The 14,158-nt window shown below is 52.2% G+C and overlaps 1 protein-coding gene across 1 annotated transcript in view; it reads right to left on the bottom strand.

Annotated features, from left to right (window-relative positions):
* Positions 1-13,910, bottom strand: part of LOC119457436 (uncharacterized) — a 742,184-nt gene extending 728,274 nt beyond the window's left edge. Inside the window, exon 1 of the mRNA XM_037718988.2 lies at positions 13,655-13,910. Within this exon, the coding sequence (XP_037574916.1) occupies positions 13,655-13,811 (157 nt within the window). The 5' untranslated portion in view covers positions 13,812-13,910. The remainder of the gene's footprint in view (positions 1-13,654) is intronic.
* Positions 13,911-14,158: the final 248 nt, after the last annotated feature.

Genomic DNA, 14,158 nt, shown 5'->3' with positions numbered 1-14,158 from the left:
TGGGACCCGACGACAATGCTTGCGAATCTCATCTTCTATTTGCGGGGCACTGCGCTACTCTGGTTCCAGACGCATGAGGCAGATCTGACAAGTTGGGACGTCTGTAAGCAGAAATTACGCGATCTATTTGGGAGACCTATCGGACGACAACTAGCGGCCAAGCAGGAGCTCGCAATTCGTGCTCAGACGTCGACAGAGCCGTACATCTCGTATATTCAGGACGTGCTGTCTCTGTGCCACAACGTCGACAAGGACATGCCTGAAGCGGACAAAGTGGGCCACGTACTGAAAGGCATAGCCGATGACGTACTCAATCTGCTACTGTGTAAGAACTGCTCTACAGTGGAGTCGGTCATCGCTGAATGTCGTCGTTTTGAGCTGGCCAAAAGTCAACGTATCACTCACCGCTTCGACCGACTTCCCAGTACGGCTGCCACGTCCTCATGCGAAGGTTTAGCCACGCTTCGGCAAGCGCAAGCTCAAGAAAACGTCACCAGCATCGTCCGTCGAGAACTCGAGGCCATGGCACCCGTTACCCCTCATGACGGTATGCAAAACAACAACCTGGCTCCAATTTCGCTAATTCAGGCCGTGGTTCGCCAAGAGGTCGCGAATATGGGCATTTTACCCACCTTTGATAACGGTCATGCTGCTACCAACCCGGTCGCCCCTGTCGTCGCTGCTGCAAGACCGAACACGACCTTCAGGCCACGTTATCGAAACCCAGCCGATTGGCGCACACCTGATGACCGGCCCATCTGCTTCACATGCTCTAGGATTGGACACATCGCCCGCCATTTCCGCAGCCGCTGGTCCACGTCATATCGACCAAACACTTACAATCGCCCGGACCGTGCACCATATGCCCCGTCGTTCCGTCCTGAGGCCTCAAGTGCTGACCGTCCCCCTAGGGAAAACCGGATCAGCCGGTCACCATCGCCCCAGCGTCGTCAGTCCCGCTCGCCCCAACCTCGCCGCTCTCGGTCTCCCTTTGACCGCCTCTCGGAAAACTAGCCAGTGCAGCCCCCGGAGGTGACGCTGCATTTACGACCCGGCCTGAAAATCCTTTGATTGTCCCTCATACCCGATGCAACCTTCTTGAAGTTTTGGTTGATGGTGTGGCAGTTACCGCTCTTGTTGATACCGGCGCACAAATTTCTGTAATGAGCTCGAGCCTCCGGCGCCGCCTCCAGAAAGTCCTGACGCCCGCGACTTCACCTACCGTCCGAGTAGCCGACGGGAGTACCCCTGCCATACTTGGAATGTGCACTGCACGCATCACCATTTCTGGTCGCCACACAACTGGTCTTTTTGCTGTTCTAGAACAGTGCCCCCATGACCTCATTTTGGGAATCGACTCTCTGTCCACACACGCTGCCCTTATCGACTGCTCCGCGGGCCTTCTCCGGCTAGAACTTCCTTCGTGCTCCAACAACGTCGATACCGGCCCACCCCGCCTACGCTCCGTCGAGTTTCTTCGACTGCCTCCGCAAGCCGCAATATACGTCCAGCTTTCAGCCTTTCCGCCCCTACCCGACGGCGACTACGTTGCCTGCCCTATTCCTGAGGTCGTCATGACACGCAACGTCGCGCTCCCCTATACGGTGGTGACAGTTACAAACAACGGCACCTCCTTTCCAATCCTCAATTTTGGCTACTCGATGCAAGTTCTTCCTCGCGGTATATCACTCGCTCATCTGACCCCATTGGCCGGCCACACGGTTTCTGCCCTGACCACAGAACCTCCACCGGATTTTTCACCGCCGTCATCGCAGTCTGGTTCGTCCTGCAACCACTTCGCCCGCATGATATCAGGGGACCTCGCTCCGGCACAATCCGCTGCCCTTCGCCGCGTGCTGGTTTCCTACCAGGATATCTTTGACTTTAGCGACCGTCCTTTGGACCAGACTTCCGTCGTCACCCATCGCATTCATACCGGCGATGCGAGTCCTATTCACCGACGGCCTTACCGTGTGTCATCTCCGGAGCGTGCTGTCATCCAACAGGAAGTGGAGGAAATGCTGGTAAAAGGCATAATTGAACCCTCATGCAGTCCTTGGGCCTCTCCCGTCGTACTTGTGAAAAAGAAGGACAATAGCTGGAGATTCTGTGTAGACTACCTCCACCTCAACCAGATTACCAAGAAGGATGTGTATCCTCCTCTCCCGCGTATTGATGACGCATTCGACTGCTTGCACGGCGCCAGATATTTCTCTTCCATCGACCTGCGCTCAGGATACTGGCAAATCGCTGTGGACGACCAAGACCGCGAGAAGACCGCCTTGGTGACTCCTGATGGTCTCTATCAATTTAAAGTGATGCCTTTTGGCCTATGTAACGCAACTGCTACTTTCGAGCGCATGATGGACTCTCTTCTTCGAGGCATCAAGTGGTCCATATGCCTTTGCTACCTGGACGATGTTATCGTTTTTTCGACTACGTTCGAAAACCATCTCACTCGCCTGTCCACCGTCCTTGATGTTTTTCGCCGTGCTCGTCTTCAGCTTAACTTGTCGAAATGTCACTTTGGGCACCGTCAAATCTGCGTACTCAGCCACCTTGTTGACGCTGCAGGCGTGCAGCCAGACCCTGACAAAGTCCGCGCGGTTAGTCAGTTCCCTACTCCGCGGTCGGCCAAGGACGTCCGCAGTTTTCTTGGCCTGTGCTCGCACTTCTGTCGTTTTGTCCAGAACTTCGCGACAGTGACCCGCCCTCTAACTGGCCTACTCAAGAAGGACGTCGTTTTCACTTGAGGTCGTGACCAAGCGGACGCCTTTTCATCGCTCGTTGCCATCCTAACGAACCCACCTGTTCTAGCACATTTCGACCCGTCAGCCAGCACGGACGTTCGTACCGACGCCAGTGGCCACGATATTTTGTCCCCGGCGCGGGCTAGGAGACCTGCCCCTAGAGGCGTCAGGAAAATCGCGACGGGTTGGTTGGGTGTAACGAGCCGGTGATGGGGAACGCGATCGAGGCGTCGTTGAACCTTCCAGTCGAAAGTTTGAAGGATTGTCGTCGCATGTACGTGGAGCGTCAAACCGAGGGTAACTATAGTTGGTGGGAAATCTGGGAACCCCAGCTGCGCGGTAGTGGCAAGCTCGATAAACATGTCCTGCTTCACCGCAATGAAAGCATAGCGGCCGGCGGTCAGCGCTGCGCCACAAATCGGTTTTTCGAAGCGGATAGCCGGCATCCATTCTCCGTAAGACCGCGGGGCAGCGATCGGCTGTCGGCGATACGGCATTGCTGGCGGCGGCTGTGACTGTCGAATGAATGAATAAACTTTATTGTACGAAGAGTGGTTGGTGTGGTTATTCTCGGGTGGAGCCCTCTTCTAGAGCCCCACTGGCCGCGGCGGCTCGCCGGGCCTGGTCCAGGGTCGCCAGTTGGCTTCCCAGTGCCAGCTCGGAAAGCCGTGCCTCCCAAGACCACGTTGTGAGTGTCTGTGATGAGCTCACCAGCCTGGACACTGCCTCGGCTGGGCGTTCCGTACACTGGTATGTAATGTGTGTCAGTGTGGCTGTGTGGTCGCTGCACCAGGGGCATACACTGGTTGTGTATACCTCTGGAAACATTGCGTGCAACCTTGATATGTGCGGGTAAGTGTTGGCTTGAAGGCGGCGCCAGTCCCTGGGTTGTTGGCTGCTTAACTTGGGATGTGGAGGAGCGTACTTCCGTCTGGTCAGGCGTTGGTCCTCCAAAATCTGCCTGCTCGTGATGGTATCTTCATAGTGGTTTGTGAGGAGCCTCGAAGAGTCTTCTGTGGCTCGGCCAGCAAGTCCGCGAGCTACACAGTCGGCCTCCTCGTTGCCTTCGAGGCCTGTGTGCCCTGGGCACCAGACGACTCCATGGTCCTCATTCAGCGTGGGGCCCAGGATATCGGTGACGCACCTGGGAAGTGGTCTCTAACCGACAGGCGGCCTGTGAATCCGTCAGGATATATGCGGAGCGACCTCTTCGTTCTGCTTTTTTGATTACGAGGGACTATGGCTGCTGCCTCTGCGGTGGCGCTTGATCTGGTGCATATAGATGCGCAGGCCACCACTTTCTTTCGGTTAGTTACTGCCATTGCGTATGCCGGTTTTCTGCGGCCTTGTGGTGTTGTGGAGTAAAGGCTAGCGTCTGTGTAGTATCAGGATCGTTCCTTCTCTGGAGGCGTTTTCGTGCGCGTGCTTGCCGGCGCTTTTGGTTGTATAGCGGATGCATGTTCTTGGGGACCGGGTCCACGATGATGCGAGCCTGTAGGCGCATCGGTACGATGACTGTGTCGTCTCCGCAGTATTGGGGGGCGAGCGGGTATCCCAGTCTTTGCAGTAGTTTTCTGCCCTGGTGTGTGGTGCTGAGTCGTTCTCTTTGTGCGATTAGCGTTGTGGCTGCCAGTTCTTCATGTGTGTTATTTAGGCCGATCGACATGAGCCTGTCTGTGCTCGTGCAATTCGGAAGTTGGAGTGCAGCTTTGTATGCGATTCTTATGAGCTTGTCGATGTTTTCTATTTCGTTCTTGCGTGTAGCTTGGAAGGGCAGAGCGAAGGTGATTCGGGTGAGGACGAAGGCCTGTACGAGGCGTAATGTCTCGCCTTCTGTCATCCCATCTTTACTTCTTGCTATTCTAGCTATGAGGGTTGTAATACTTTTTACGCTGTGTTTGAGTTTGTCTATTGCCGTCTTTACGCTGTTATTTTCTTGTATGTGCATGCCCAGAATTCGTGCTACCGGGGTTCTGTTGATGCCTTGTCCGGCAATCGTCAGGTGAAGTGGGGGTGTACGGTTGGACTGGGTGCGCGGTGGTCTTATCTGCAGGTATTCCGATTTGCTTGGGGCGCAGGTCATACCTGCCGCCTGAAGGTAGCTTTGAATCTTGTCTATAGCGTTTTGCAGGACATCTTGCCATTCTCCATAGGAGCCCTTGGTTGCCCATAGTGTAATGTCGTCCGCGTAAAAGGCACAGCCTAGATTCGGTATATCCTCCAGTATGTAGGACTAGCTTTCGGAGCCCGATGTTAAACAGGAATGGGGACAGGATGGAATCCTGGGGCGTGCCTTTCAGTGGAAGGTCGTATGGTGGTGAGTTAGTTCCGGCCATGCCAATCTGTGCCTTGCGATTGCCAAGGAATGTAGAGGCATAATGGAATATGCGTTCACCGCATCCAATGGCTGTGAGGCCGTCTAGTATGGCAGAGTGCGCGATGTTGTCGAAGGCATTTTCGATGTCGAGGGCAAGGAGTAAGTTGTTGAGGCTACCTGGAGGTGGGTTGAGCACCTCCTCTTTGAGCAATAAGAATATGTCCTGGGCAGACATCCCTCGCCTGAATCCGTACATAGATTTTGGTAGGAGCCTCCGTTCTTCTGTGTATTGTTCGAGGCGAGTGAGTATGATTTTTTCAAACATTTTGCCCATACAGGATGTTAGTGATATTGGTCGCAGCTGGTCAAGGCTTCTCCGCTTTCCTGGTTTCGGTATGAGTACGATCTGGGCCATTGTCTACTCAGTGGGTAGTGTTCCACCCGGCGTCCATATTTCTTGATTGAAGTGGTCCGTGATGGCTTCTAATGTGTCAGTGCTAAGGTTCCGTATCATGGCGTTTGCAATACCATCCAATCCGGGTGCTGTATTCCTTTTGAAGCTTTGCGCCGCTGCATACACCTTTGCGAAGGTGATGGGTGCGTCCAGCTCGTGGTTGGGTGTTCCTTTGTATTCTTGACTAGTTATTGAATTTACGTCCCGTTTGCGTTCTCCTGTGTACCGTTGCTTCAGCTCTTGTTTTAACTGATCATGGTTCCCTTGAAATTCCCCTGCTAACCGTTGGAGTGTAGCATTTGTTTCGGTTCTTGTGGTTGAGGGGTCCAAAAGACTCCGTAGGATGTTCCATGTCTTTTTTGTGCTTAATGTACCTCTTAGGGAGTCACAAAATGTGCGCCAATTGTTATGGTAGAGTACTATCGCGTATGCGTTCGCTTTCTCTGTGATTTCCGCTATTCGGAGTCTCAGTTTTCTGTTTAGTTTCTGTCGGCGCCGCCATTTGGTGAGTCCCCGATGAGCTTCCCAAAGGTGTGTCAAGTGGTTGTCGATGGCGGGGGTGTCTGCCGTAGTCTGATATATTTTAGTGTTTTCATCATAGAGGCCCTTAATGTCGTGAGCTATGGTTTCTGGTTTGGGCCCATTTCCTACTTCTTGTTGCTCTCGATACTTAGTCCAGTTTATGATTTTGGCTTTTTCCGAGGGGGTGTCGTAGTTGAGCTGTTTCATAGGTTATTTCCACAATATTATGATCGCTGCCCAGGGTGTCATCCAACACGTTCCAGCGCATGGCCCTGGCATTGTTGGTGATGGCAAGGTCGGGTGTGGTGTCCCTGTTTACGCTATTTCCCATACGGGTCGGCCTTCCCGGTGTCGTGAGGAGTATGTTGTCATATCGCTGTATCGCCTCTAGTAGTCTCGTACCTTTGGGTCTGTCTTTGGCGTATCCCCATGTCCTGTGCCATGCGTTGAAATTCCCTGTGATGATTAGGCGGTCGCGTGGTTCAAGCGTGATGTTCAGATGTTGGAAGTGGTGGCCAAACTCCGCTTTCCGGTCATGTGGGGGACTATATAGGTTGCATATTACCTGCTTCGGCCGTCCCTTCTTGGCTGGCCAGAGCGTGACGATGTGGAGTGGAGTGTCTTCGTGCGGTACGGTTGCCAGTGTCGCTGCGAATTCCTTCCTGACGAGTGTCGCTACCTTTGGGTGGTTAAGCTCTATGTGCAGTCTGTAGCCCGTAATCGCCTTGGGCCTAGCTCCCACTTCTTGCAGGCAGATTATGTCTGGAGGGATCAGCGCCGCCTGTATGTATAGTGAGAGTGTAGCGTGTTTGTTGTGCAACGAACGACAGTTCCAGGACCCTATTGTGAGATTCTCTTTTGTTCTGGGTCACCTATTTGCCATGATGCGAGGTGGTGGTTGTGCTTTCAGCGTCCGAGGTAAGCATGTTTTTGTCATCGGACTCCTGGGATCTCTGTATGGTATGCTTACACCTACGCTTCGATTCTTTGTTAAGGGTTTCATGAACGTATCGCTTTAGTTCCTGAAATTCTACCAAAAACTGCTGCATTTGTATTTTAGTTTGCTGATCTATTTGTTGTTGCATTAGTTGCAGTTGTTGTATCGTGATGTTTGCTTCTGGTTGTTGCATACCTGTGTGAACTACAGGATCGCGGTCTGGTGTAGGTTGTGGTTGTGCGTGCCCGTTCTCTTGTGGCTTTTCCTTTGGGCTGACTATTTGATGTTGTGTAGACTGTACTGTGGGTCTTGTAGTTCCCATAAGTTGGGCCAGCTATTTTTCGAGCCAGGCTATTTTGCTCTCATATCTGTCTAGGCGTTGGTTCAGTTGTTTGTTTTCTGAGATTACCCTTTGATATTGTACGTTTTGTGTAATGGGTGTAGTATGTGCAGCTTTGGGAGCCACGACCTCCGCCCAGCTTACCTTGGCCGATGATGTCTGTTGGATGTGTCCATCGATGCTTCTGCCACCTCCTGCTTGCGAAATGTTGTGGTGGTTCTTCTGCAGAGTCGGTGTTTGGTGGCGGTTCCTTGGTGGCGTTCGTGGCGTTCGTGGTCGTCGGTTCAGGGACGGCGAGCGCGACCGGGAGCGGCGCTTGTCGTCGCCCGATTCCTCTTCGGAAGAGAACCAGCGGATGTTCTTCGTCCTCTGTGGGTGGTTGTTGTTGTCCCAGGGGATCTCATGGGTGTGGTTGGCCTCCAGTTGTGGCTGTTTAGGTTTCGGTGGCTTAAGTTTCTTTTTGCAAGTTGGGTCCCCTGTGGGATGGGCCTCCCCGCACGAGGCGCAACTAATAGCACACGGGTGTCCATCTGTTGGATCGGTTAGTCCACAGAGCCAGCAAATAGGGCGGTCCGGATGCGGGCAGATGTCTGTGCGGTGTCCTTTCTCTCGGCAGATCTTGCAAACTTGAATTGTGGGTCTGAATGGGTAGCAACGGAGCTCCCCTCCATAATAGTACACGGCTCGAGGTGGTGTAGGACCAAAAAAGGTGATAGCTGCACTTTTGGTTGTGCCGATCATTCGAGCAGTGATGATCTCTACCCCTTGCGTTCTCACACGGAGGCGGGCCATGAGAGTGTCGGTCGAGGTGTTCATCGGTACACCGTGGATGACCCCTCTTAGAGTGTCGTCTTCGTTTGCGGCGTAGGCACAGACGACGTGGGCCCTGCCGTTCAATACGAGCGTGCGTATGAGGCGTGCTTTGTCCGCAACTGCCTCATATTTGGTCGATAGGATCGGAATGCTTGATCCCGGAGTAATTCTAAGGATGAATTGGTCATCGTTGAAGGCAGCTTGGCATGCATCTATGATTGTTTGCGCAAGCGTGGGAGTCAGAATATCCCTTAGTGAGAGGCCTTGGTTTGGGCGAATGACGATTTTGTAATCGTCCTTAGGCAATGGCAGTAGTTTAGGCAATTTCTGATAGGTTGGCGTGCTCGTTTGAAATTCGTTTCGGGGCTGTGCGTTGCCGCGCCTCCGCTCCAAAGCCTCTTGTTTACGCTGTTTGGCGGATTTCACTGCCTGCCAGTTAGCGTTCTCTTCTTCACGCGAGTGGGAGATGTTAGCGTCTCGACTCACCGAGTCTGAGTGGTCTTGACTTTCGTCCATTTGGTCGTCTGCTGTCCCATCCTGCTGAAGCTGGCGGGATTCTTGATTAGTTAGCTTAGTTGTGTTCCGTAGGAGTGTGGTGTCGCGAAGTTGCCGTAGTTATTTTTTCTTATGGACACCTTGGACCTCCTGGCGCCTGCCGTGCCTTACCCGTCCCGTCGGTGGCGTCGAATGAATGAGGGGGACGTCCCTTTTGCCAAGCACGCCGAGGTCCGCTTGAGCGCCTTCGCGCCTGATTAGTTTCCCCTTGGGGTGTCAACGGTTGCCTCATTGGCTGTCATCGGTTCCGCGACCTACCTGCTTAGTGAAAGAGATCTCTTGCTGAAGTGTTCATATATAAATAATACAACTAACAGCTAACTAAGACTACGCATAGGCAACTTTTTTAACTGTAGCACTCATTGTGATCACAGTTACACGTTGACAATATCCAGTACCAGCACAGTACCGTTCGTACGCTACAAGTTTTTTCATTGTAACTTCGCAGTTTTATTGTCGTACATTAAGCATAGGAGGCTCAAGCCCGCCGGATCTGTTTATCTGAGTGGGGCGTTCTCGCGGAGCGGGGCGAAGCCTGGAGCCGCGGCTGCGAAGTGGGGGAGCGTTACGTCAGCGGCCAACGCCAGCGCGCGGGCCTAGGATGGCGTCGCATGGTTAAAGAAACGGGAGCAGATGCGCGCCTTGTGTAAAAGGATGACGTCGCGTGGGAAACAAAACATGAAGACGCTGGCTCGCGCTCTCGCCTACTACGCCACATCGTTATTCTTGTAGGTGGTGTCGTGAGTCTTCATACGCGGTGATTCGCATATCGTAAACAACCAGCGTAGTGGTTGCTGCGTTGGAGCGGAGCGTTACGCCGGTATTCAAGAACGTTCCTCTAGTCAACACACCACCACGACTCAAGAGAGAAGATGGCACCGCCATCCCTCCACAGAAGTGGTCACTGAGCTTCATAATCATTCACTGGAATTCATGACAATTGTCGCGTCTTAATTCTCGATTATTCTGCGCAGTACGACAATTGAAATTTGGAGTCTGATATCTCGGAGCACGGACACGCTAGAATAACTCTTCCGACTGATACTGTGTAGAAACTCGACTGCCTCTAAGTTTTCAATACAAACATACCCACTTACTGCAGTCAACAAAAATAATTGTTTAATTTTAGTTAATTGGGCTGCTCACAGCGATAATTATCATCTCACTTTGTGCACCCTTAGTCACATAACTTATTTGCACAGGTGGTCTTCGCGTGCCTCCCAGTGCCTAACTTTAAGAAAACCATAAAGCTTAGTTTGAATACCCTGTATTATCAGGCGCAGCCGCCTAAGCACATGGCTGTATTGGGTAACGTCCTTTTCCTATAAGCTCGGAGAAACCGATACCTGGCTTCGCTGCAGGTCTTCTTCCTCTTTCTGTGGTTTTACGTGCCAAAACCAGTTCTGATTATGAGGCACGCCGTAGTGGAAGGCTCCGGATTAATTTTGACCACCTGGGGTTCTTTAACCTGCACTACAACGCAAGAACACGGGCGTTTTTGCATTTCGCCTCCATCACGCGTCGAGAGCCATGGATAGGCGCAGCTGCCGACGGCTCACCGAGTTGGCGTTGGGTTAGCGTTCCCCGTGGTGGCGAGCTTTGTGGAATCCTCCTGTCCTTCCAAGGAGTCGTAGATGCACTTGGGTGGCGTCCAGGTGTTCCTCGGAACTTCGTGAAGCTGATAGTAGCGTTTTCAGACGTTTTCAAGCGAAAAATCACTGAAAATCATGAAGATGCAGAGCGCGAAGTGAGCGTATTGGCACTACTTCGCGCCCCCTGGCGGTCTCCTGTGACTGTCGAAGATAGGACGTCGGGGATGGCGGCGGTGGCTGCGTCGGAGTGGTCGATGGTGTCAGCAGCATCGAAGTGGCGGGAGGTGGACGTCAAAGAGCTTCCGCGTATGTACATCGTCGCGGCACCGCTTGCCAGCCGGGCGAAGAAAATGCCTGTCGAACTTCCTCCCGGACGACATCAGCGACAGAAGCCACCGCTGGTGCCATGGCAGCAATTCCGAGCTGCCGGGTCTCCTCTCGCACAATCTCTCGGGTAACTTCACGCAGAGATGTGCCGCCGCCCTAAGGTAGCAGTGAAGCATTTGTTGGTGAGTTCGCGCGATCGTATTGGCGGTACCGCTGCTGTAGTGCCCGTTCGATAGCGGTAGCCTCCTTGGTAAATTCGGCCACTGTCATCGGTGGATTCCTCACGAGTCCGGCAAACAGTTGCTCCTTCACTCCCCCGGGGGCAAGAGATAGCGCAACCTCTTTTCTTCGGCCATCTGAGGATCTGCTCTGTGGAAAAGGCGGGCCATATCTTCTGCAAAAACGGCAACGCTCTCATTTGGCTTCTGAACACGAGATTCGAGAAGGCGCTGCGCCTTGTATTTTCTGTCGCTGCTAGTGAATGTGTCTAGCAGCTGGGTGCGGAAGGCATCGCATGTGGTCAGGCTCCTCTCCCGGTTCACAAACCACGTCCGCGCACTGTCTCGAAGAGCAAAATAGACATTAGACAGCTTTTGCCGGGAGCCCCATTCATTATGATGGGCGACACGTTCGAACTGGTCCAGCCAATCTTGGACATCTTCAATGGCGTCACCATGGAAACTTTCTGGGACCATAGGATGCTGTAGCGTCACCGGCGATGGAGTTGCAGTGGCCATGGCGGTAGTATGTAGACGCGGTCCGGCAGGATCCTGCAAGGGGTTCAACTCGGCCGTCAGGCCTAGCAGGCGGCGGCTGTACCGGTGAACAGGAGTTTCGACGAGCGAAGGCGATCCCGCGTTCGATGGATGGCTCCGCGAAGGGGTGCCAAGCATGAGGCAATCCTACCCAGCACCTCCACCAGTGTCACGACCTCGTAGGAGACGTGGAAGCCGGCGTACAGCACGTATATAAGCACTTTGTATGAACAGCCAACGCAACGTCGTTGTCTCTGTTTTCTCTCTCTCTCTCTCTCTCTCTCTCTCTATATATATATATATATATATATATATATATATATATATATATATAGAGAGAGAGAGAGATATATATATATCGCATGCTAAATATATATATTTAGCATGCGATATATAATCGCATGCTAAATGACCTCGCAGCACCAGATCGTACGATCAAGATAAATGCATGCACACCAACGGAAAAAAAAAAAAACAGCTCAGACTATGGCCTGGATCATTGACGTTCCCATGGGAGAAAGCAATATTTCGGTCTTTTATTGCTTATACACAATATAGGGCCGGGCTTTGTATCTCGGACCTGGGCTGGGCTCGCGCTTCATAAAGCGGGCCCGGGGCGAAAAGTCCGGCCCGTGCAGTGCTCTAATACGGGTATCTGTACAAAATTATGTGCACCGTTTCTTCACGCACCAATATCTGCAATAAATTAGAATGGTTTGAAATTGGCGGTAAAGTTTGATAGTACGGGCAATGCAGAAAATCTTGCATAAACATGTAATGTCGATTTCTTTTCATTTTTTTAGTTGAACCCGCTTCGGCCTCATGGTGGTTAATTGCACAGCCCAATCATATCACTACATACCTGCCAGAGAGAATGAGATTTTATTATAGAGTTTTCTTTCCCAGCGGAGTGGGCTAGCATGGCGTCTGTTTCGCCGCGACGCTATCAGCCGCGGCGTCTTTCGTCTTCATCTCCCCCTCTTCTGGTGAAACAGCTTGCCTAAAGCTGCCAAATTATCTTTGTGTTGAGCCTTTCAGTTGGTAGTTATCACTGCTGGCATGACACCTATATTTTGTCATAATTTTATTAATAGAAATATATATATATTTTGTTTTAGTGGTTGAACTGCCTTAAAATGCCTAATAATTATGTTTCACAAAACTAAAATTTCAACCTTCGGATTTATATTCAAACTCTTCTGAACAGCGGTGACATACATTAATAAAGTGGTTGGGTTTTCATAGGCCTTCAGTCTAGAGCCTCGCTGGCGAATTTTGGAATTTTGCAAAGCCAACTCAATCAAGTTCGCCCCCTTGATCATCCGGTGTGGTGGCTTGAGCCAGCTCGGCGTGTGGGGATAGAGTGAGGTGGGTGTTTGGGGGGACGGGTGCGAGCGATGGGCAGCAGTGCCAGAGTATGCGGGGCGTGCCAGGGTATTCTCCGCAGTGTGTGCATTGTGCAGGACCGTCATTAGCAAGGTCCCATATCAGATGATGTCGAACAGGTGTTGGTTCTAGTCCCTTTCTCAAGCACAAACTATGGTCAACAGAAGACAAAATACACGTTACCAGGGGCAACAAATACTTTGTAATTTGTGATATAACCAAAATACAAATTGATTACAAATTAATTAATCACAAATGAAGGCTGTAACGCAAGCTATTGCTATGTGCATCCTGCTGTCTCTGTGTTTAAACGGGGAGTAGGCCTCTGTCAAGCCTTTTGTGGCTTTTCGCTTACACTACTCAGCATCGTATTACTTTTTGTGCTAGTTTTTGGAATAGAGTGAACCTGATTCTAACATTTCAATGCTCTATACTTGCAAACCTATTTTTCACTATTTTCACTGTTCATATGGCACTAGAGGCCGCAGCTTCACGGTAATCTTGTTTCGGAAACCAAATAGTCCTAATTATCTTTTTTTCATAGCTATAGTACTACATTGTTAAGCAAACGATTCTGCCAAAGCCAAGCGACACTGCTGAACAGTAAAGCAACCAAGTGTGGCAAGGCTGAACGATATAGCACTGCATCGCAAGGAACAAGTGTGCCTATGCTAAACGACAGTACCACGTGACAAAGAACAAGTGTGCCGATCCCAAACGATTGTACTGCACACAATCAGGCAACCAAGTGTGTTGGCGCTAAACAACATACTACAAAGTAAGCAAACAAGTAGGTTCTTCAAAACGATAGTACTACACACTCAGCAACCAAGGTGTTTCACGACTGACGTAAAGGTACGCGACACGCGACGAGTGACACACGATAGAAGGGAGTCGCGTACTTACGCGCTTCGTCGGCGCCATGGACCGGTAGCAGCAGCGTGGCCGTGGCTAGTCTCAGCAGCAGCGGCGCGTGCAGAGCGTACAGCAGCAGCGGGGCGGCGATCCTCCACAGCACCGTCAGCAGCAGCAGCAGCGGGAACAACGGAGCCGCATTCCTCATTTAACGTGAGCGCGCCGGCCGACCACGGACAGCCTTCATCGGGTGCAGGGAGACCGGCGATCGACGCACGTAGTAACACCGATCCGACGACGACCCCCCAACTTCGTCCCGGCCTGCGCCCCCCCCCTCCCCCCCCCCCTTTTTTTTTTTATCGGGCTCTTCTCTCACTCACGCGAAGGACGCCGACGACTTCGGCGACGGCGAGTACGACAACGCCGGCGACGCGGGGCCTCCAGCGCTGACTCCGTCGTAGCCGATGCGGCTCCTCCGTCCGCCCTCCGATGCCGCGTCGACCGCCACCATGGCGAGCAACGCCGCCACCTCCGTTCCCGACGCCGTCGTCCCTT

This window comes from Dermacentor silvarum, chromosome 7, assembly GCF_013339745.2.
Source record: "Dermacentor silvarum isolate Dsil-2018 chromosome 7, BIME_Dsil_1.4, whole genome shotgun sequence".
NCBI lineage: Eukaryota > Metazoa > Arthropoda > Arachnida > Ixodida > Ixodidae > Dermacentor > Dermacentor silvarum.
This window is presented reverse-complemented; position numbering and strand designations above follow the sequence as displayed.